General features: G+C 35.6%; 4 protein-coding genes and 1 long non-coding RNA gene across 5 annotated transcripts; 1 reads left to right on the top strand and 4 right to left on the bottom strand.

The window, feature by feature from the left end:
- Positions 1 to 95: 95 nt before the first annotated feature.
- LOC140795134 (spermidine synthase 1) lies at positions 96 to 4,836 on the bottom strand. Its single transcript, XM_073147536.1, has 9 exons — positions 4,425 to 4,836; positions 3,961 to 4,037; positions 3,722 to 3,844; positions 3,386 to 3,490; positions 2,000 to 2,072; positions 966 to 1,037; positions 694 to 889; positions 463 to 592; positions 96 to 378 (listed from the first exon to the last, which is right to left on the bottom strand). The coding sequence occupies exons 1-9, from the start codon at positions 4,570 to 4,572 to the stop codon at positions 313 to 315; spliced, it is 990 nt and encodes a 329-aa protein (XP_073003637.1). The 5' UTR covers positions 4,573 to 4,836; the 3' UTR covers positions 96 to 312.
- A 3,473-nt stretch (positions 4,837 to 8,309) lies between these two features.
- Positions 8,310 to 11,789, bottom strand: LOC140794675 (uncharacterized). The gene is made up of 6 exons (XM_073146802.1): positions 11,467 to 11,789; positions 10,119 to 10,241; positions 9,462 to 9,635; positions 9,299 to 9,380; positions 8,907 to 8,971; positions 8,310 to 8,822 (listed from the first exon to the last, which is right to left on the bottom strand). Exons 1-6 carry the CDS (start codon positions 11,743 to 11,745, stop codon positions 8,523 to 8,525), a joined length of 1,023 nt encoding a protein of 340 aa, XP_073002903.1. The 5' UTR covers positions 11,746 to 11,789; the 3' UTR covers positions 8,310 to 8,522.
- Positions 11,790 to 13,472: 1,683 nt separating this feature from the next.
- Positions 13,473 to 16,857, bottom strand: LOC140795585 (protein trichome birefringence-like 19). The gene is made up of 2 exons (XM_073148256.1): positions 16,278 to 16,857; positions 13,473 to 14,399 (listed from the first exon to the last, which is right to left on the bottom strand). Exons 1-2 carry the CDS (start codon positions 16,752 to 16,754, stop codon positions 13,629 to 13,631), a joined length of 1,248 nt encoding a protein of 415 aa, XP_073004357.1. The 5' UTR covers positions 16,755 to 16,857; the 3' UTR covers positions 13,473 to 13,628.
- Positions 16,858 to 18,792: 1,935 nt separating this feature from the next.
- On the bottom strand, positions 18,793 to 21,864 carry LOC140795474 (protein trichome birefringence-like 19). The gene is made up of 2 exons (XM_073148039.1): positions 21,347 to 21,864; positions 18,793 to 19,673 (listed from the first exon to the last, which is right to left on the bottom strand). The coding sequence occupies exons 1-2, from the start codon at positions 21,848 to 21,850 to the stop codon at positions 18,876 to 18,878; spliced, it is 1,302 nt and encodes a 433-aa protein (XP_073004140.1). The 5' UTR covers positions 21,851 to 21,864; the 3' UTR covers positions 18,793 to 18,875.
- Positions 19,560 to 21,962, top strand: LOC140795475 (uncharacterized). The gene is made up of 2 exons (XR_012110304.1): positions 19,560 to 19,696; positions 21,297 to 21,962. It is a non-coding gene; the product is annotated as an uncharacterized lncRNA (long non-coding RNA).
- Positions 21,963 to 22,200: the final 238 nt, after the last annotated feature.

The following is a 22,200-nucleotide window of genomic DNA, read 5'->3' as shown; positions in this document are numbered from 1 at the left end:
AAACAATGGCTTTGGTTTCTCTTTGATGTTTCGGTATACCATTCTAAATATTGGTGCTGCAAAGTGCAAATTACTGACAGTTGAAATATTTAAGATTTCGTTGAATTTTGACTAAAGTTATTTATTCAGAGGGCATGATTACATAGTTTATCATCAACACCTGCTCCCGCAAGTTCATTGAGACAGACAACACTAAATTTTCAAATGCTAAAACAGAGGTAGATAATAAGTTGCTTGACATTTTGCAGTACAATAGTGAATCTCTTCCTGATGGCTTTGCCCCAAAATAAGGCAAAGTCGTAGTACGAAAACCTAGTTGGTCTTTGAATCGATTACTCTCTTAGCAAAAGATGGCAGACAAAATGCAGCCGAATGGATCTGTAACAGAACAACTAGATTAGCTAGGTAAAGCATTAGAAAGACAAAGCAGGAACAGGAAGAACATTTCGGAGAGCAAGATACCTCTGAGTTGTAAAACTTAAGGGGTCCTTTCGATTCGTTGGAGTAGTCATTCTCTTCTATGGTGAAGACAGGATGATGAAAATCGACTTGTGGTCCCTCGGTAGAGCAAAGCATGAAACCAATTACTCCACTGTTATCACAGATCAACATCAAAGAAACCCCAACTTATTAATCTGATTATGAAGAAGAAAAATAAGTTACTAGGACTGTGATGAAAATGGCAAAACATACCTAGGGTACGTAGGCACTGTTGTCCAAGCATAACTAACAGAGCCCTTAAAAGTTTGGCGACAGGCGGAAATAATGTCTTCAATTATGTGCATATGTAGCCAAATGCTCTCTGCCTGAGTGCAGACGACTCCTCCTGGACGGAGAGCTCTAGCCACCGATTCAAAGAAAGGCTTCTCAAAAAGTTCTTGAGCAGGACCTGCTCGAGCAGATAAATGAATTATGAAAGACTCCACAAAAAGCAATAAAGAAAGGAAGGAATCTGCAATGCTTACCTATAGGGTCAGATGAATCCACAATAACTGCGTCATAAGTACCCTCTGGAGTATCTTTCAGGAAGGCAACTCCTAAATTTGAACAAAGCAATAAAGAGATTAAGACTTACCCTAGATCATTAAAGCAGAGTACAACATAAAACCACAGCTACATATCAAAGTAGCTGCATGGCATGTATAAACTGATTTATACTTTATGTGCCAATCCAGCCAATGGAATCGACAGCAGCCTACTTGAACAAGAAAAAGAAGAAGCTTATTTATCAGTCATCAAATAATTATACTTTACATATATATACGTTTCTCAATCACAAGGATTCTAGGATTCATTAAAAAAATTAGTTTGAGCATTATGAATGTCATGGTTGCAGTTGCAGTCTTTGTTCAGAATTTTTCCCACATATGAAAATTTGGATTATACCGGATCAGGTAAACATTATAGACCTCGTCGTATGTTATGATAAGTTCCAAGTTCCAACACTACCAAATGAGAAAGCTATTAATAAGCAACTAATGAGTTTTCAAGTAAAAGAATGGAAGACTGCAGCCAATTCAGCACTCCAGCTTATTGTGTTTGGTTGATTGAGCTTGAAAGCCATGCTTTAAGATATCATATGTACAACTCGAAAATTATAGAAATCAAGTTATCAGATTTGTAATCAAATATCTTGTTGTCAACAGAAACTTGTACTCAGCTGAAAATCCTTCTCTACCAGCTGCAACATTAATATTAAATTATTGATCTTTAACGATTGAGATTTGTAAACAAAGCTTTAGTTCAAATGATAAATGCAGCTCTCAGAGTTCTTAAGCCCTCAAACTCTTTCCTGAAAAAAAGCCCTCAAATTAAACTTTTCCATGTGAGAAGTTTGGCGGGGATGTGTTCATGAAAATAATAAGTTCAACTCATATAAACTGATCTATGCTTGGCTTGAGGAGCAACCCTTGACCTCTGCTAGCTTATCCAAGCTCAGTATCTTCACAAACTTAAGCAGAAAGCATGAATAGTGCTGTGATTGATGGAAATTTCTTACCATCACCAATGTGTAGTGTCACTCGAGGATCTTCAAATCCAACTGCCACGTGAGGGAAGTATTGCTTAGAAACCTGAAGAACAGAAGATATTCAGGATATTATGCAGGATTTGCAGAAAAAAGCTACTAGCTACAAAAAGTTCAAGCTTCTTCAGTTGCTTGAAGGAGAAAAGAAAAAGAAAATCTGAATGGTTCAAGTTGTTGATCTTTGTAAAAATGAAAATGGAGAACCGATACATTTAACTATAGAAGGAAACCCCTACAAGAGGTACAGTACTGCGAATAGCAGCAAAAATGGGTTTGATAATATTTGATCTGACCTAATTCCATTTTTTGTCAGATATGGACTTGGCCTTGCCTATTAATTGTACATTTGCCATTTGGTGCCTTCTAATTCTTCCTCCACATTAAAGCTAATTCTTCCATATGAGATAATCATTATGGTCTTTTATGGTATCTTCCATAATGGGGCCAAGGCAAAATAAAAATCCCAATGACTTTATATATATATATCATCATAATTCTTGAAGACCTGCATATAACACCAAAATGATGTTGATGATATTATCTTTGAACATTTCCAATAGGAAGTTCCTTTTTGGCGAAAAGGGTTTTTGTGCTCCGAACAGGAGTTCCACCCTGCCCTAAACTTGATCCAATGTTCTCTTAATAGGGATAAGATGGAGGTCTTCAATAGACAGGATCCTTTAGGTATGCAAAATTAGCTTTTAGTGGAAATAGGGAGACAAAGTGCCCTTCTGCTGCAATATTCAAATGTTGGAAAGCAATCTAAGAATCAAACTTTAGTTCCAATAATGGAAGAGTATGCGCAATTGCACATATCTACATAAACAAAGATATTGCCATAAGAGTACACATTCTAAGACTTTCATAACTTTAGGATGCAAGAGCAATGTATAATGGTTATACATAAAATTATTAACTATGGAAAACACCAATATAATAATATATGACCAACACAAAATAATTAACTATAAGAAACACCAAATATAAACAACAAGTATGATGTAAAGACCGGTGGGACTGTCTAATGACCAGAACCTCTGGTAAAGTAATATGCAGAATAGATATCAAAGAATACTATTATAATACTAGAAAAAGGCAATAAAATTGAATACTATTATAATACTAGAAAAAGGCAATAAAATTGACTCTTGATGACTTAATATACTTAAATAGAGTAGGCATGGCAATAATTAGCAAAAACATTGCAGTGTTGTCAAACAAAGCAACAGAAATTAACAAAGCTATCAGAATGAGGACAGATAAAAATCATGATAAATCAAAATGGTTAAAGGAATCATACAGTACAAGAAGAAAAGAAAAGAAAAGAGAATCATAAGGTTTGGGATTCATTGTACTCACATCAACAACCATTTTATCAATCTCACAAATGTCTATCTGTTCCACAGAAGAATGACGTGATACTTCACGCAAAACACCGCCATCACCGCCTCCAATCACCAGAACCTGTAATGTCTCATTCAAGTCAACTAATACACATTTTAATATAAAAAAAATGTACATTTTCCATGAATTGCGTGCCAATATTACATTATTGAAGTGTTGACAATGATTTATAAGTGAAAACCGTAATAAAAATGGTTTCATTTCCCATGGCTGATGAACATTGATCAGCTTCTTAGTTGCAAATACATGTGATTACAAGATGAAGCGTAAAGGTAAATACCACAAAGCTACCTTTTTGGGGTTTGGGATAGAGCAAAGTGGAAGGTGAGTAATCATTTCTTGGTAAGCACACTCATCCCTCTCTGTCAGCTGAATAACTCCATCCAGGACAAGAACTTTGCCATAAGTAGACGACTGAAAGCACAATAACGTAGACACATCAAATTGGGCATACATACAGAAAAGAAGACAAGTTCCAACTCGGGGCAAGATTTGTCACTATATGATGTCTCGAGGAGATCACGAAATACCTGAAAAACCATTACATTCTGGTAATCTGATTTCCCTTGAAACAATATCTTTTCTACCTTCAAGGAGTGAGCCTCCCCTGCAGTTAATACCAAAGTTCTTAGAAATTAATTATTTCAACAAAATCCAATGACCAAATGATTGCCACAAGAGAATTAGAAAACTCCTGAACAACTAACCAATTTAAAATTTTAATATGTAATACAATAGGAAATAAATATGTTAATACCCATAACATAATTATTTGATTGGAAAACCTAAACCCACTGACATGAATACAGAAAGAACTAATCTTTGAGCAGGACAATATGAATAAGTTACACACAGTCATAGAAAACCAACAAGAACAAGGCCAACTATACATCAAGACATAGAAACAAATCAGTACAACAAATTAAAGGTTAAAAAAAAAAAAGATCAAAACTTGAGCCAAAATCGCCTCCAAAGGGCAAAACAAGTAACCCACCTGGCCACATGGGGCTGATCTCGGAGAACCACCCTGGTATGACGGCGGAGATGCCATCCGCTGCGGCGGTGCCTTCGCTTCCGTTGACTCCCTCGCCGCCGTCCTCGCTTGCCCTCGCCCTCTTCGTCGCCGCCTCCTCTACATCCATTTCGAACCTAGACTCCGCTTCACACACACTCTTCCTATCTCCTATATGTATATATATATATATATAATATTATACCTCTATCTCTTCAAATGGAAGGGCTTTGTGGCATATTGCTCTTTATACTATCTCGAGGTGGATTGTATAAGATCTGTGTGTGGGATTAAGTAGACATCTGAATTAGGGTTTTGGGGCCCTATGCAACCTTTTCCCTTTGTGTGATTCCAAATTGATTGATACAGTGCATGTGTAGTCAAATGATTGACCTCTAATTAGTCTTTTTGCCGTTCTGTTTCATTGCATCAATCATTCTGGGGCCAAATCTTTTTTGAGAGTTTTTAACCAATATTAGTCTGCACACCAAATTTACATCAATTAATAATTTCTACACTTTTAGTCCACATGGGCTCGTGAGCATCGCAGTCTCGGCTCGTTTAGAACTCAAGTTGAGTTATTGACTCACCAAGCACGCATACATATATATATATATATATATATAACAGGTTTAAAATTATTGGATCTTAGATCCAACGGATGGTATGCAAACCCTAGCCTTTCTAATACCCATCCCCAAACCCTCCTCTTCGTCCACCTCCACGACCTAACCCTCGCTGACGGGACGTCTATTGCCATCCTCACGCCCGAAGATTGCTTCATGTAACAACCCAGAATTTTAAAATATAAATAAATAAAATAAATAGAAATATACAGTTTAGATAATGAGAAATTTTACTTTTATCTTTTATATTTTAGGATTTTTATTAAATTAAATTAAATTTTTAGATATATCTTTAAAATATTAGAATCCTTATTCTAATAGGACTCTTGTTATATATTTTTTTCAATTATAAAAGGGGAGGCTAGAAGAAAACACTAGAAAAATTTGTTACGAGAGAAATTAAAATGCTACAGTACTGAGAGAAAAAAAGGGAAAAAGATTATTCTTGAGGAAGGTTAGAAAAAATAAGAATAGAAAATAGAGAGAAATATTTTATCATACCAAAGAGAAGAAAAAGAAAGAGAAGATGGAGCACTTTGGAATTCGTGCATATTACTATTAGGATGCTAAAATTAAATTATTTTGGATTGAGACAAATTCCCACTCATATTTTCTTAAATTTTTATTCTATAAAAATAGAATTGATAAATTATAAATATCTTTATGTTTATTCTTATGTTGTTTAATTTTATAAGATAAGAAAATTTACAATATAATGAAGTTATGGGAGAAGTTAAGAAATTAGTTATTTTAAAGATTTTTAATAAAGAATTTAGAAATGTTAAGATTTTGTATTTTAGAAAATTCTTATTTATCATTCTCGGAAAAAAAGGGGGATTTTATTGTTTATTATTTTTCAGATTTCAAAGTATTTACTTTTATTATAGAAAATAAGAAATAAATTAGGAATATTTCAATTTAAATGAATTTTAGATTTCTGAAAAAATATTAATATCTATTTCTATTGTAGAAAATAAGATAGAAATTAGGAATATTTCAATTTATATGGATTTCGGATTCCTGAAAATAAATAATATTATTTTATTTTTAGAAAAATAAGACACAAATTAGAATTACTTCAATTTAAAGGGATTTCGGATTTGTAAAAAAATATTTATTATTATATTTTATTTTCAGAAAATAATAGAGATCTTTATGCTAATATATTTTATTTTCTATAAATAAAATATAAGAGCTCTTTATTTTTAGAATATGATAAAAAATAAAACATTATTTTTGAGAAGTGAAATTTTGCAAGATTAAATATTAGATTATTATTTATTCATATTTTCTGATCTATTAAGAATGATTTATATTATATATATATATTAGAGGAAATAGTAGTATTTGAATTTATGGATTATTCGTTTATATATTGTATTTGAAGAATTAAAAATTTTGGTGATTGAGGAATTTGATACTTGAGATTCAGAATGAATCAGTATAGTTGAATACTGATAAAAGTGAGATATGGAACCAAATTTGTTTTCAAGAAGATAAGTCCAGGGAAAAGATTATTGGAATGCAACGTTGTGACGTGCTACCAAGTGACTCTGGCGGGATTAGGAAAAAGATTCATGGATTTTCGTCCCGGTGACTCTAATCTTACTCAACGACTAGTGGAAAAGCCAGTAGGGCACTACAGAGTACCTATTGTGACCCTAGACGGATCGACTATCTAGAAAAGTCTCGGGCACCATCCTGATGGTGAGTAGGTAGTGCGATACCCATTAATGAGACAATATGACATTTTATCGATTTTGGCGGGTTTTCATGATAGTACACTTTTGGCAAAGATCGACTGTTTCTATATTGATTTATTCAAATTGAGATATTATGAATGGTTTATGATTCGATTTCCATGATAGTACAATTTCAGTAAAGATTGATTTGTTTTATATTAATTTATTTAAATTGAGATATTATAAGTGATTTATAATTTGATTTTCATGATAATATACTTTAGAGGAGATTCATTTTATGCTGATTTATTCGGATTGTGTTAATATGAATGATTTATGATTTGATTCCCATGAAAATACACTTTTAACGGAGATTAATTCGTTTTATATTGATTTATTTAAAATGAGTTAATATGAATAATTTATAATTCTAATTTAGTATCTATGGATTTTGAAATTCAATATAGAGACAAGAAAATTATTTATTTTTCAAGACGGCTTATATATTATTATTATGATTTTTTTTTTCTGCTACTATATGTATCACATATTGATGCTTGTCATTAGACATATTATTAGTAGAGTGGGTTACTTGCTGGGCGTCTAGCTCATGAAGACTTATTATTTTGCAGGAATTTAAGAAACTGCTTAGTGAGGACTCTGAAGACTAAATACCGTCTTACTGTGTCAATCTATTTTAGGATTTGATTATTATTTGGGCTTTCATATTTTCTCCGGGTTTTATCCTAGAGATTCATGGCTATCATGTTCCCGGATCGAGGTGTGACACTTCATCAGTGAGATTTCCCCTTTTTTTTTTCTTACCTTCTACGATAAGGCATCTCTAAGCTCCCATCGGCCTCTAGCTCATCTCTGTCCTGATCTAGGCCATCGAGTCTGCATTGCGCGACGTCATTGTTAGGGTCCTGGACACCGGTGTTTGGCTTGAATCTCTGAGCTTAACTGATGGTGCAGTTAAGTTGCTCCCGTCGGTGCTAGGGAGGTGGCAAAGGCGTGCGAAGTTAGGGTGTATTTCTCATGGTCACTGTGTTATCGAAAGCTAGTCGGGCGAGAAGCTTTTTGAAAGAATTTAGCACCCCTGATAGTGGGAAGGAGTTCGCCTCAAGAGTCCAAAAAATATACTTCTCAAACCGGGCTGAGCTAGTTTACACCCCTAATAATTAGTGGATGTCAATATAGATATATTAAATATAATTACTTTCTGAAATAACTATTTTATACGATAAGAATTGCTAACACGATAACCAGTTTTTATTTTAAACCGTTAACAAATTAAAGGGTTGGAACAAAATATTGAACCATTCAAACTCATGTGTATATATATATATATATATATATACTATTTTATCTATGAGTATCCAATATCGCATGTACGCATCGTCTTACGTGATATCTACGTGGATTAAAAGGTACATACGCGTGTAAATAAGTTTGAGTAATAAACCTATTCCGGTATTTTAAGTTCTTCTGAAGATATACTTTGCGTAAAAGAAAAACTATTGCAAATTGGATTAAGAGATTTTCAGAATCATTCAAAGTGAAAAAATTCCCACAGCTGCAACCACCTGTTTTATTTATCATGCTTGTTTTTAACATCAAATGTGATGACTATGCACTGAAACAGAAACGTAAATACTAAACACAGGTTGATGTTACAAATACAAGTTATATATATATATATATATATATATATATATATATATATAAAGGGTTGCAAACTTGGAAGAAAATGAAAATCTCCAGTATATTTCTCAGAATGAGAGTCTAATGAAAACGATTATATGAAGTGCTAAAATATAAAGAACAAAGGCAGATCTCAAAAGCATGAGCTTCTGCTGGTTCTCTGTTCTCCCTCCAGTGTGATTGGGTCTACGATAGGCCTTAACATCATAATCATCAGAAGCTCCTGATACTGCGAAGCTTCTTCCAAACCGGTTTCTTGCGGCATTCATTTCTGCAACTCCACTGTCAAGTTTCCTTTGCATATCAGTTAATCTCTCTAAATCCTTCTCTTTGACATGTATCTCAGTTATAAGCCTTTCTGCTTGTGCCTAGAAAATGAGAAATGTTGTCAAGAATATGAAAGATACAGGTTATATCATAAATTTCTGCTAGGAAATGTAAGTTGCACTGACTTGCTTTGCTGTCAGTTGTTCAATTAGGCTGTGCAATTGTTTCTCCAGTAGTTTCTCCCTTTGAGCTGCATACAACAAAAAAAAAATCACATTGTTTACATACAATGATACAAATTGAGCCATGGAATGGAAGTATGGAACTACAACTTGATTATTTGGTATAAAGTCCAACTTAAATCAAAATCCTACAAGTTTTGGTGGCAAAATGATAACAATCCTCTTCATTGCTAGGCTCTTATCAAATATGTGTTTTGATTGATGTAGAAAATTATTCAATTGCAACTCTCTACCATTTATCAGTATCTTTCTGAAAACTGAAAAAAGGCAGCACATAGTCTGCCAAAATACTAATGGTTGGAAGGTAGTTTAGAAAGTGACTCATTTTCAAATACCTGGTGAAGGCTTCTTTAATGATTCTTGTTGCAGTAATGACCACTCATCTTCCAATCTCTGCACTGTCTCTTCCAATAACCTCTGACAATAAGTAATAATAATGATGACTCAAGAAACATGCCACTTTTCACTTTCTAAAGGAAAAAAGGGGGAGCAGCATACCAACTCATTCTTCTTATCCTCCAAGTCTTTTGACTTCACACTTTTCGAGGATTCTGCTTCCTGAACTTGTTCTATAAAATTTGAAGCAGTAGTTGATGCTTCATGTTGACTAGCTTTGTCCTCCAGTGCCTTATCCAGCTCAACCTTTAATTTCTTTTCAATTAAGTCCATTTCCTGCAAGAAATATTGAGATTAAACTTAGCCTAGAAACACATCTCTAGCATAATAATCCAAGTTAAGACTGACATAGAAGCAAATTAAAAAAAAAGTGAAATATTTAATCCAAATGATTCTCTAAAATAATGGGGCATAACAAGTGCACACGACTCCCCTTAATGTAACTATGTAAGGTTAGGGGAGGACAAAATATGTCGGCCTTAACCTCATTTACAAGGTCCGTGACTTTATGTAAACATACGGTAGACTTTAGTACTGATAGTAGATAAAATTTGGTCAAAAGATGCTGCTATACCAATTGGGTCCCAACATATGCATATGAGAAGTGAAATAAGTTTGGTTCATCACGATCATAACCATGATAGGGCAAAGGTTTTTTCAACTATCAAGCTTGTAAGAACTGAGATAGACATGAACCTCTGGAAATTGGTATTTGTTCAAGAGATAAGAATCAATAGCTCAAAATGTATCATTTTCCACCTTCAGTTTACTTTCAAGCAGATCAGCTTCATGCAGCTTTTCCTCAATTTTCTGTTGGCAATTTGATATAGCCTTCTCATAGGCAGCATTTTCTTCTTGCAGTGTTTTCTCTCTTTGTTGTGCCTATATAAAAGCTCAAATTAAACCATAATCGTCATAATAAATGCATGAAAAGAACAAATATTAACAAGCTTCACTCTTTGCCGCTCATAAGAAGTTCCAGTATATTATCTTAACCTGAATATAAGCAATAGTAACGGTACAACACTAATCAAAAGAATTCTTTTTATCTGAATGTTAGTACAGGAACATTTAGTCGTGTGACGCTGACAACTTAAATGATCAAACTCAACTATATGCAAGATGTTGATATGGAACAGACTCATGTAACTGGTAAATACCGCAGACTCCAACTATCATCCATGTACGATCCATACCAGATCTGACCAAATGCACATCCTACCTCCTCTGGTCAAGCAAGGAAGTCTGGGCTTTAGAGATTTGGTGTTGGTCATATTTTACAAGAGATGCTTTTGTAAATAATTTAAATAGTTAAAATGTCAATAACAACAATCCACCAGTTTATTAGGAAACAGAAATCTTTAGCCACATGAGCTTCATAGTCTACGGAACAGGGACATGATACTAAGTTATCAGCCCTGTAATAATTATCCAGCCAAAGTTCCATCCAAATTAAAGCAACTCAACACTTCTTGGGTCTTTTCTGAGGACAAGTCTAATGTTGGTGATAAGCAGAAGCCCCATGTTCAAAGCATAGCCATTTATCTGAACGAATCAACACTCCTGTCTGAGAAAACTAACAAATTTCTTCCAAACTAATGCAACCCAGCGCCCAAAGATCTTAATTTTAACCTAAAACTAATACATAAAACCCACAAACCGATCTGAGTCCCAAAATGCACGTTCCCAGAGCATTACAATTTGAGACCGCGAGCGCCAACATCACCTATTCTTGGGTGGCGGAGCGGGCGTTCAATTGGAGGAAACGAGCACGGCTAAGAGAACTGATAAAGAAAATTAACTCAACCCAACACCCAAAAATCTCAACTTTAAACCTAAATTCGCATTGAAATGCCCAACGACCAACAAACCCATCTGAGAAATAATCCCAAACTGTACAATGTAAGAGGCACCAAGTGGGGGTGGGCATTCAATTGGAGGGAACAAAATCTACTGCTTAAGAGCACCAACAAAGAAAACAAAGCCAACCAGCCATAATTCAATTTAAAAAGAATCCGACCCAACATACTTAAGTCTCAATTTAGTCAAAAATCGACATCAAATACAGGAAACAATCTCAAATACAATTTGCGGGCACCAACATCACCTGCTCTCGAGTGGTGGAATGAGAATTCAACTGAAGGGCGAGGGCGGCGTTGGAGGCGACGGAGTGGGCATGGAGGTAGGGGAGGCGTTGGGAGATGTGAGAAGGAGGGATCCGGAGCCGTAGATCTTGGATCGAACGCCTCAAGGAGGCAGCTTTCTGGTCGAGCTCCAAAGCGCGCTCTTGCTGCTCCGGTGTGAAGACCACGGGGATGAGGCGCTTATCGTCGTCGTCGGTGGTGGCGCCGACGACGTCGGCCGCCCAAGCCAATAGGCCCGCCATCTTCGTCTTCCTTGCTTGAACTTTACGTTCTTTTAGGATCCGAATATGTATTTGTGATCCGCGTTAGAGGTAGTGAAAACGGATCGGATTCAGCTCATGCATGCCCGCATCTGCTGCCCCGATTCTCTGAGGGCAAATTGCTATTTGGAAAGAAAATTTTACTTTTTAAGACGTTGTCATCGAGAAGTTAAACTACCCGTGCACAATTTACGCTCTCATCACCATAGAATTCTTCTCTCTCTCTCTCTCTCTCTCTCTAAAACATTGCACGATAACCTTTTCCTTCCTTCCTTTCTTATTCTTAATTTCTTCTCTCAAACCAAAACATTACACAATTCTCTCCGTTCCAAAGAATGCTAGCGTTGAAATAACTACAATTGAGCTGAGGAAAAAAGATGAAGGCAAAATTATTCAATTTTTTTTTAAAAACTTTTGTCTAGGTAATTTTGTTTATACGTATATAACTTATTATGCTCGTGCTAAACATGTGAAGTTTTTAAAAGTTTAAGACAATTTGTAAGCGTAATTAAGCTAAAAATTATTTTTTTCATTTTTATTTTATATAAAAATAACAAAAAGAAAGCCTTCCTCTTTTGCACTCGAATAACGTGGGCTTTTGTAATTTAATTATACTTAATTTTTAATTTAGTATTTAAAACTGACTGCATGTATTTAACTGATAGAATGTTGAATAAAGTTTATTATTATAAAAATTTTCTACGTAAAAGGCTAATTTATCTGTATTTTAATTAAGATATTTTATTAAGAAAGAGGATACTTATAAAGATGCTAAACTTTCTAATATTATGCCGTTATAAGGATGAAAAGAATATAAATATGATAATTTTGATTAAAACTTAATTAAACTTTAAATAATTTTTAAAGTAAAATACTAATTTTACCAGCGTTTTTACAATTAAAAAAAAAAGGCTCATTTGATATTAAATTTGGGTTGTCTTCGATTTTAATAATAAAATAGATTTTTAGAAATCACACCCTATAGTTAACTTATTTTATGATTCACACTCCATCTTTCGAAATTTAATAATAGGACCCTTCTTTTTTCTATAATATTCATTTAACACTCTGAGTTAACTTAACCTAACTATAATCAAAATGAACAATACCAAAAAGAGAATATTTCGTTATAATCTACTATGTAATTTATAATATTACTAAAATTATCTTTATACTCATATATAATTTTATTCATAATTTGAACATATTTTTTTTTCAAACAATAGAGAATATCGCCTAAATGTCAAGCCAATCTTAGAGTTTCCAAACTCCAAGCCATAAAGATCTCAGAGCTTCCAAACATAAAGTTGACTGTTGCTCACGACCTCAAAGATGGGGAGGGAGATAAAATAAAATTTGAAGAAAGATAGAAAAAAAAGGGTTTGAGCTGCATAAATTAAAAAAAAAAAGGTGAAGTTAGGGAAAACCCTAAGACTTGTGGGGATTTTGAGAGATTTATGTCATCATGTGGGGATTCATGTGGGGTTGTGAGATTTGATATTATAATTTTGAGCTAGGGTTTAGTTTTAGAAAAGAGAATCTAAATTTTGTGGGGTAGGATTTAGTTTGGGAAAAAAGATTTTATAAGAATTTATATTAGCTCGAGACCTTTTAAGGATATTTTAGTAATTTTTAAATTAGAGTCATATAAACTATATAACATGATTAATATCATTTAGCTAAAATAGCGTTAAAGTGTTAAGTAAATATTATAAAAAAATGAGAGGATTATATTATAAAATCCGTAAAGAGGAGATGTGAATCTCAAAATGTGAGTGTAATTTGAAAAAATCAAAATTGAAAAAAGGGCTAATTTGGTCAAAAACTCGTGATTCAGTATGTCTGCACTCTGCGCAGAGGAAGCTTCACCCCGTTTCCATCTTCAAAATCTCCAGCAAGAAGTCATTCCACGCATCAATTGGCCCCGGCAAGCACCAATGCACGCAGTCGTTCGGCATCCCCACCTTCTTCCACGCCGCCTGCCCGTACCTACTCGGGTGCCCGTCAGGCCTCAGTAGCATCGCCCCCGTCGTATCCAGCAACCTAAACCTAACCCCCTTCTCCCTCCCCTCCCTCTCCGCCCTCCGGTACTCCTCCATCTGCGCCGCGTACAGCTCCAAATTGATCCCCTCCAGCCTCGTCTCGTTCCGCCGGAACGGCCCCCGCCGCACGCAGTCGCCGCCCTTGTCCCAGTCCCCGTCCTCAAAATGCGACGGCGCGAACGTCCGGAGGATCGTCGTTCCCTTATACCCTCTAAGGTCGATCAAGTACCGAAACGTCGTCCGGAACGCCGATCGGTAGCTGTAGGACACCGTGAGTTCGGGGACGGCGGGGTCGAGGCAGCTGAGGCAGCCGACGAGGCGAGAAGCCTCGTAGAACATCGTCGGGCGGAAGAACCAATGGCCGGCAGAGACGATGACGTAGTCGAAGGCGGCGATCTGGGAAGTCCAGGTGGGGTCGGGCTCGTCGAGGTAGAGGTTGAAGAGGCTGGTGAAGATCGGGCCATTCGGGTCGGCGTTCACGCCACGGACGAGGTACGGGGACCAGAAGTTTGCGAGGGTGAAGTTGTGGGTTGGGTAGAAGAATCGGGTGGACTGGTCGTTTGGGATTTTGCTGGCGTCTACGGCATATGCTACCTGGAAATTTTGGCGAGAAAAGGTTAGTATAATAAAAGAATTTAGGGCAAATTACAGTTTATCCCCGATGGTTTAGCTCGATTTTTATTACTTCAAATTTCAATACTTGCATCCAAAATTACAATCCAAAAGTAGAGCAATGATTCGATGCTAACCAATTAGTTATAAAATTAATTTTCATCGGTTGGTAAATTAAAATGTATATAAGACATTTTTACGTATGTGACTAAATTAACTGATAAAAAAATTAGAATTTATATTTTCTTATTGCTTATTCTTATAATTATTTTCTTAATAATAAGAGTGCGAACTTCTACTCATTTATTATTATTTTTATTTTTTATATAAGAATAGATAGCTAAGAGAGAGAAATAAAATACGATTAATTTACCTTTATAATTTAGAAAAGTGACGAGTACTTCCAGTTAATTTTATTTAGTATTATTTAATTTCAATCTATCGATCAAGAGAGAGAAATTAATAGTTCTTATTGAATAATTGGGGCTAATTTTTTCTGCTACTAATAAATTGTAAAATAAATACATATCCTCTACTATCATCAAATTAGGTTATAATCCAATGGGAGTAATTAAATCTTGTTACATCCCAATTAACTGTAGACTAATAGTTGCAACTTAGTCAGGGATTATAAATGCTTAAGTTGAAATCAAATAAAACCACATAGATAGATTATAACTTCTCTAAGAAAAAACATCCTACTCTTTGCCCCTATTTCATTAACACCTTATTATGTGAGAATTTATCATTTGATCTATGTATTATTTCAATGCCTCAAAAATAACCGAACAGTAGTTAAATTAGTCATAGATGTAAAATGACCTTAATACCCTTGAATCAGCCATCTAAATTCTAGGTATAAGAAAAAAAAGAAAGGGAACCTAACTAAAAAGTCAAATAAGAGGTATTTTAAGGTTTTTTATTTTATTTTATTTTTGAAAGTAATATAATATGCTTATTTCATTAGCTACTATGAGATTTAATTCAAAGTGTCTTTCAGGCCTTAAAACCAAGATGTAGGAATAGAATAATAAATACCTATATAATAGGATGTTAATTATAATAAATGAAAAACTTAAGGTGTTTTTAATAAAATTTTCTTGTATATAGAGGTAATTTAGATATGTTTTTGTTTTGTCATTTACCTATGTAAATCCTATTCCTATATGTATAAGGCCTTCCCTTTGAGATAATAGTAGATTTGGCCATTTTTCTAACACATTCATAATACTTTGGGTTTTTTTAATGTCCTTCATAATATTGTTTAAGACTAGAATGCTTTAGGTATAACTACATAGGAGATTGGGGAAGATCCAAACCAAAAAAAATAAAAGAAAAAAAAATTTGTTTGTTGACCTACTTGAGAGGGAAATGGCAACCACTCCATGCAATGCAAGGATTCCATATTCACATAAACACAAGGCCCAGTTATAATGTCCACAACACAGTAAGATATGTCCAATAACATATTCCAAGGTTATATTAGCTTCATATATTTGTACCATCCCACTGTCACAGCTCATATAAAAAAAGTTAAAACAGATTTATATGCAGAAAATTTAAGATTTTAATTTAGGAAATGCATCGCATAGTACAAAGTATATATCTGAGTTATGAAAAGAACCTCTTTGGTAATAAAAACAGCATCTAAATTCTCAAACTTAGAGCCGTAGTTTAAGTACTCTAACTACTCTATAGACCTTTCCACAACTTTTTTTTTTCAATTTATATCCTAGCAAATAACAAGATTGCATTTTTAAAAATTGCTGCTAAGGAAATGCTTGAAATCTCTATGTTGTTAGAATAACAGAACAATGGAATGCGAAAGGAAGAATGAATAACTACTAATGGAGAACTTACTTTAGAGAGGAGACACATCAAGGATTGCATTTGGTTTCTCCCCACAGAGTCTCCAAGGAATGCCAAGGACTTCCCCCTCACAAGCTCCAAGAACTGGGCTGGGTTAAAGATTGGCAGTTCGCATTCATCTGGCTTCCACCTCCACTTCATGAAATCAGTATCAGGCCTCCCAAACTTCATGCAGTTTTGATGCTCATGGATAACCGAACATGTCTCATTTGTGTAGTATGGCGCACTAGGGTTAGGCACCCACTCCCCGCAAAAAATATCGCAATTTTTCAGGTTTCTTATGCCCCTTAACATGTCGTTGACATCGTTATGCGATGAAGAAGGAGGAGAAGGTGATGGACTTCTCCATGGAGAAGTTAGCAACAGAGAGTAGAGTGGAACAATGGTGAGAAGCACTAAGGTAAGTGTTAGAACTATAACTATCTTGGGGGTGTTCTCTAGATAATTACTAATACTGTAAGACTTCATTGCCTTGTTGATGAAAGGAAATGATCTATATATGTTTAGTGCAGTATGTTTGCCTTCTTATAGATTTCTTTGAAGTGAATGCTACACATAACACCTACCTTACGGAAGAATCTTTTTGTGGCCCTCTTTAAGTATATATATATATATAAGATGGATGTGATTTGACAAACTTTTTCATTTAATTAATATGGCATGTAATGTAGCTAACTATGAGCTCCAAATAATGGATAATTATTGCCTCCAGTCTCTTGCAGAACTTTCCTGATGGAGATTTCATGATGAATACTTGGCTCTTTATAGTGATAAATATTGTTTATATCTAGTTGATGCGCTTCCAAGGTATAAATTGTTTGTAAAGGAATTAATATCTAGATGTGCAGTTAAATTACTGTGGTCTTAATTATTAGTTTGTTGAAGCTATTGATAATTATTAAATTTAATCAGACAGCCAGTAGCTGTAAAGATATTCAATATAAACCACCACGATAAAAAATATAATTCTTTTAGTAGTTATCTGGGACTAACTTATAGCAAACGTGCTAGTTTACTCTGTTAATTCTTCCAATGCAAATTTCAAATGCCTTGCAAGCATAAACTATTAAACTTAAACGAAAAGGTATAAATAATGAAATCTTTGGACACGCCAGCCGTCGCCATTAAAACTAATCACCTATATAATCATCTCCTAAACTCGGCCGACAGCCCTGCTGGAATCATTAGGTATGATGTATGTGTTAATATGGGTAGCATGTTGTTATCATCTGGTGGGTAATCCAGTACACTAATCATGCATGTCATCCGGAACCCATCTGCATGGCCATATATGAAGATTTTATTTTTTTAATTTGTTAATTTTTATTGAAAGGACACAATCCAGGCTATATATATTTCACCAGACTGAGCAAAACTTATAAAATCCCTAATATTAACTTTCCCAATACCAACTTTCCTGCATATAGCTGGTATTAGCAGCCTCAATCAGATGCTAAGTTTTCTTGTCCATAAGTATTTAAAATTTTTGGCATTTACAAAAGAAGAATGTAATAAACTATGACATTCTTGTTCAGTAATAAACTATGACATTCTTGTTCAGTAATATGTGCTACCAAAGGTGCATTGCTCCCATCCCTAAGATATCCCACTACAACCTCTGAATATAGGGACACTAGACTATCCTTAAACCCAATAGCACCCCATATGTAATACAGTAATAGTAATACCACCCTGAAGGTTGCCCATTGATAAGAGAAGAGAGGAGATACAAGCTAATACCAAATCACCTCACTTAAAAAGGAATCTCATAAGCGTTAAAGTTTGGATAACAACCTCCCAACTTAAAAAACTTTTTTATGTTTAATTGTATAATCATCATCGGGAAATTCTGCCTAACGAATCCGATCGGCTCTTGGACGGTCAGAATATTATCTTCGACATTTTTACTAGCCACAAAAGACATATGTTTAGTCTCAATTAAATTACAAAGTAGGAGTTTAAATATTATGTTTACTAAAATTTTAGAAATAATTTTGTAGCAAATTACAAAGAACAATTGAACAAAAGTTTGCCACTTTGTTAGGAATAACCTTTCTAAGGGAATCAAGGCATCCTATCTGACTCAAAGAAACACAGCACAGCTTGAGTCAAATGAGGGGCCCTAAGACAGACCAATGGGCCTTATATACCCTCCTCCTTAAACTCATGATCCCTCTTCACTAGAAATAAGGCACACAAGTTGATCTGCTTCAGCTCTCTCCAAAGTGGGGAGTTGAGGCCAACTTGCCATTGAGCACCAGATCATGCATCAAGAGGTGCTCCTCACAAATCCTTATATAGAATTTAACAAACTCTTCTGCAATCAAATCAGGAGTATTGACCTGAACACCAGAACCAGTTCTTAAGGTGCAACATAGAATTAATTATATACATTTTTTAACAGAAGAAGAAGAAGTGTGAAAGCATCAAGCACCCATTTCAAACCTGGCACCACTTGATACTGACTAATCTATTGATAGAGGCATATCTATTGGATTTGGGGGTGTAGATGTAATGAATTCTGATTATAATAAAAGTAAATTATAGGGCGTAATTTATAAAAAATTTCTGAAAAAAAAGTTGTCCATTTTACATCTGCACAGAGGAAGCTCTCCCCCCTTCCATCTTCAACATCTGGAGCAAGAAGTCATTCCACGCATCGATCGGCCCCGGCAAGCACCAATGCACGCAGTCGTTCGGCATCCGCACCTTCTCCCCCGCCCCGTGCCCGTACCTACTCGGGTGCCCGTCCGGCCTCAGCAGCATCGCCCCCGTCGTGTCCAGCAACCTAAACCTAACCCCCTTCTCCCTCCCCTCCCTCTCCGCCTTCCGGTACTCCTCCATCTGCGTCATGTACATCTCCAGATTGATCCCCTCCAGCCTCGTCTCGTTCCGCCGGAACGGCCGCCGCCGCGCGCAATCGCCGCCCTTGTCCCACTCCCCGTTCTCGAAGTGCGACGGCGCGAAGGTCCGGAGGATCGTCGTGCCCTTGTAACCCCTAAGGTCGATCAAGTGCCGGAACGCCGTCCGGAACGCCGATCGGTACCCGTGGTACATCGTGAGGTCGGGGACGGCGGGGTCGAGGCAGTAGTGGCAGCCGACGAGGCGGGAGGCCTCGTGGAACATCGTCGGGCGGAAGAACCAGTGGCCGACGGAGACGATGACGTAGTCGAAGGCGGCGATCTGGGAGGTCCAGATGGGGTCGGGCTCGTCGAGGTAGAGGTTGAAGAGGCCGGTTAGGGTTGGGCCGTTGGGGTCGGCTTCCAGGGAGCGGACGAGGTAAGGGGACCAGAAGTTGGCGAGGGTGAAGTTGTGGGTCGGGTAGAAGTAGCGGCTGGACTTCTCGTTTGGGGTTTTGGTGTTGGTCGCTTCCACCGCGTATGTTACCTGCAAATTTTGCTCACAAAAAGGTTAGCATAATCATAGAATTTATTACCTTTGCCTCTATTATCATTAACAACCTAGCATTTGTTATCTTTACGTTACTTCAATTAATCATAGATGCAAAATTGACTTTTTAACTATCCATGAATAAGTTTTTTAAGGTCAAGGTTAAAAAAGGTAGAATGTGGAACTTATCTTTAAAGCCAAACAATAAATACTTATGTCGTAGAGTGTTAATGATCATGTAAGGTGTTTCAGATATGTTTTTGTTTTGTGATTTATTCATGTAAATCCTATATGTATAAGGCCATCCTTTTGAGATAATGATAGATTTGGCCATTTTTCTAACATATTCATAGTACTTTGGGCCTTTATAATGTTTTATAATGTTGTCTAAGACTAGAATGTCTTATGTGGTCAGTGTATAATTACATAAGTGATAGGAGAATATCCAAACTAGAAAAATAAAAGAAGAAAAATTGTTTATTGACCTTGCAAATATCATATGCAGCATTGATTAAGTCTGTGCTTAGCTTAGTCTAACCAACAGTGACCGCTCACCTAGCAGGGCAACGTTAGAGAAAGGTATATAATTTATTAATTTCTAATTTTCTATATGGTATAGATGTACCACCTCATGCTACCCTTTGTAAATAAATAATCATGATCATTGTATTCTCATTTGGGCAACTTCATCGTTAAAGATAGGAGGAGATCAGGAGTTACCTAAACTAATAACAACAGGTCAACTAAATAATTGGGTCAATCAAATTAAAGTACAGAAAAAGAAATCTTGTTAGATGATTTGCAACTTCAGAAGCATCCTTTTAATCATAGAAATAACCAAAATTGTGTCGGTTTCCTTTTTGTTACATTTTCTGCTTCAATATATTTCAACATGTTTTTATTTGTTTGTTCTTTTATAAGAAAACATGTTTGGTAGCAATTACTTTTTTATTCATATCTAAATATAAATATATATGTAAGAAGGAAAGTATACCGTATGATTTTATTAATGGGGGACAACCCAGGTTTTTTTATCATGCGTGGTCAATGGTTGGTAAGCTGTAGCTATGACCAAATGCGAACCTTTCTTCTTATGGCATGAAGTTTTTCTATTGTGTGTGATTTGAGAGGGAAATGGCAACCACTCCATGCAATGCAAGGATTTCATATTCACATAAACACCAGACAGTTAGAATGTCCACAACACAGTAAGATATATGTCACAATGATATACTCCAAAGTTACATTGGCTTCATATTTTTGTACCTGTCCCACCCTACCTGCTCATATAATATTAAGATTTTGATTTCTGAAATGCATCACTTGGTACAAAGTATATATCTGACTTATGAAAGCAACCTGTTCAAAAAATAAGGCTACCATCTAAATTCTCAAACTACATCTAAATCAATGTTACTTAATACTATAACCTAAGTAATCTTAATTACTCTATAAATTTCTCCATATTTTTTTTTCAATCTATATCCTAGCAAATAACTAGATTTGACGAAGAGTGTTAGTGAGAAATCTCTATGTATTCTTTTCATTTGATTATGACCTGCATATTAGAAATGGCTGCTACGAAAATACTGTGAAATCTCTACATTGTTATAATGACAGAACAATGGAATGCGAAAGGAAGAATGAGTAACTACCGATGGAGAACTTACTTTAGAGAGGAGACACATTAAGGATTGCATTTGGTTTCTGCCCACAGAGTCTCCAAGGAATGCCAAGGACTTCCCCCTCACAAGCTCTAAGAACTGGGCCGGGTTAAAGATCGGCAGCTCGCATTCATCTGGCTTCCATCTCCACTTCATGAAATCAGTATCAGGCCTCCCAAACTTCATGCAATTTTGATGCTCATGGATAGCCCAACATGTCTCATTTGTGTAGTATGGTGCGCGAGGGTTTGGCACCCACTCCCCACGAAAAATATCGCACTTTTTGGGGTTTCTTATGCTCCTCAACATGTCATTGACATCATTATGTGATGAAGGAGAAGGAGAAGGAGAAGGAGAAGGCGACGGACTGCCCCATGGAGAAGTTAGTAATGGAGAGAAGTAGAGTGGAACAATGGTGAGGAGCACCAAGGTAAGTGTTAGAATTATAACTATCTTGGGGGTGTTCTCTAGATAACTACTACTACTGTAAGCCTTCATTGCCTTGTGCATGAAAAAGCATAATGCTCTCTGCTTAGTGCAATATGTTTGGCTTCTTATAGATTTCTTTGAATTCAATGTTACACATAACACCCTACCTTATGAAAGAATCTTTTTGTGGTCCTCTCTAAAGTACAGTGTGTGTGTGTGTGTATATATATATATATAAGATAGATGTGAATATGTGATTTCTTTTTCATTAATTAATATGGCATGTAAAGTAGCTAACTATGAGCTCCAAATAATGGATAATGATTGCCGACAGTTTTTTGCTGGACTTTTCAGATGGAGATTTTATGATGTATTATACTTGGCTCTTTTTTTTTAAAGTATTGTTTATGTCTATTTCATTTGTTTGTTAG

This window comes from Typha latifolia, chromosome 9 (assembly GCF_019914945.1).
Source record: "Typha latifolia isolate L0001 chromosome 9, TyphaL0001v2, whole genome shotgun sequence".
Classification (NCBI taxonomy): Eukaryota; Viridiplantae; Streptophyta; class Magnoliopsida; order Poales; family Typhaceae; genus Typha; species Typha latifolia.
This window is presented reverse-complemented; position numbering and strand designations above follow the sequence as displayed.

Coding starts and splice junctions, on each gene's coding strand:
- LOC140795134 (XM_073147536.1), bottom strand. CDS start 4,572: ATGGATGTAGAGGAGGCGGCGACGAAGAGGGCGAGGGCAAGCGAGGAC. Junction 4,038..4,424: donor GATCAGCCCCATGTGGCCAG/GTGGGTTACTTG, acceptor TATTAACTGCAG/GGGAGGCTCACTCCTTGAAG. Junction 2,073..3,385: donor TTGATAAAATGGTTGTTGAT/GTGAGTACAATG, acceptor TCTGTTCTTCAG/GTTTCTAAGCAATACTTCCC.
- LOC140794675 (XM_073146802.1), bottom strand. CDS start 11,745: ATGGCGGGCCTATTGGCTTGGGCGGCCGACGTCGTCGGCGCCACCACC. Junction 9,636..10,118: donor TGCTTGAAAGTAAACTGAAG/GTGGAAAATGAT, acceptor TATTTCTTGCAG/GAAATGGACTTAATTGAAAA. Junction 8,823..8,906: donor AACAACTGACAGCAAAGCAA/GTCAGTGCAACT, acceptor CTCATTTTCTAG/GCACAAGCAGAAAGGCTTAT.
- LOC140795585 (XM_073148256.1), bottom strand. CDS start 16,754: ATGAAGTCTTACAGTATTAGTAATTATCTAGAGAACACCCCCAAGATA. Junction 14,400..16,277: donor TGATGTGTCTCCTCTCTAAA/GTAAGTTCTCCA, acceptor CAAAATTTCCAG/GTAGCATATGCCGTAGACGC.
- LOC140795474 (XM_073148039.1), bottom strand. CDS start 21,850: ATGCACAAGGCAATGAAGGCTTACAGTAGTAGTAGTTATCTAGAGAAC. Junction 19,674..21,346: donor TAATGTGTCTCCTCTCTAAA/GTAAGTTCTCCA, acceptor CAAAATTTGCAG/GTAACATACGCGGTGGAAGC.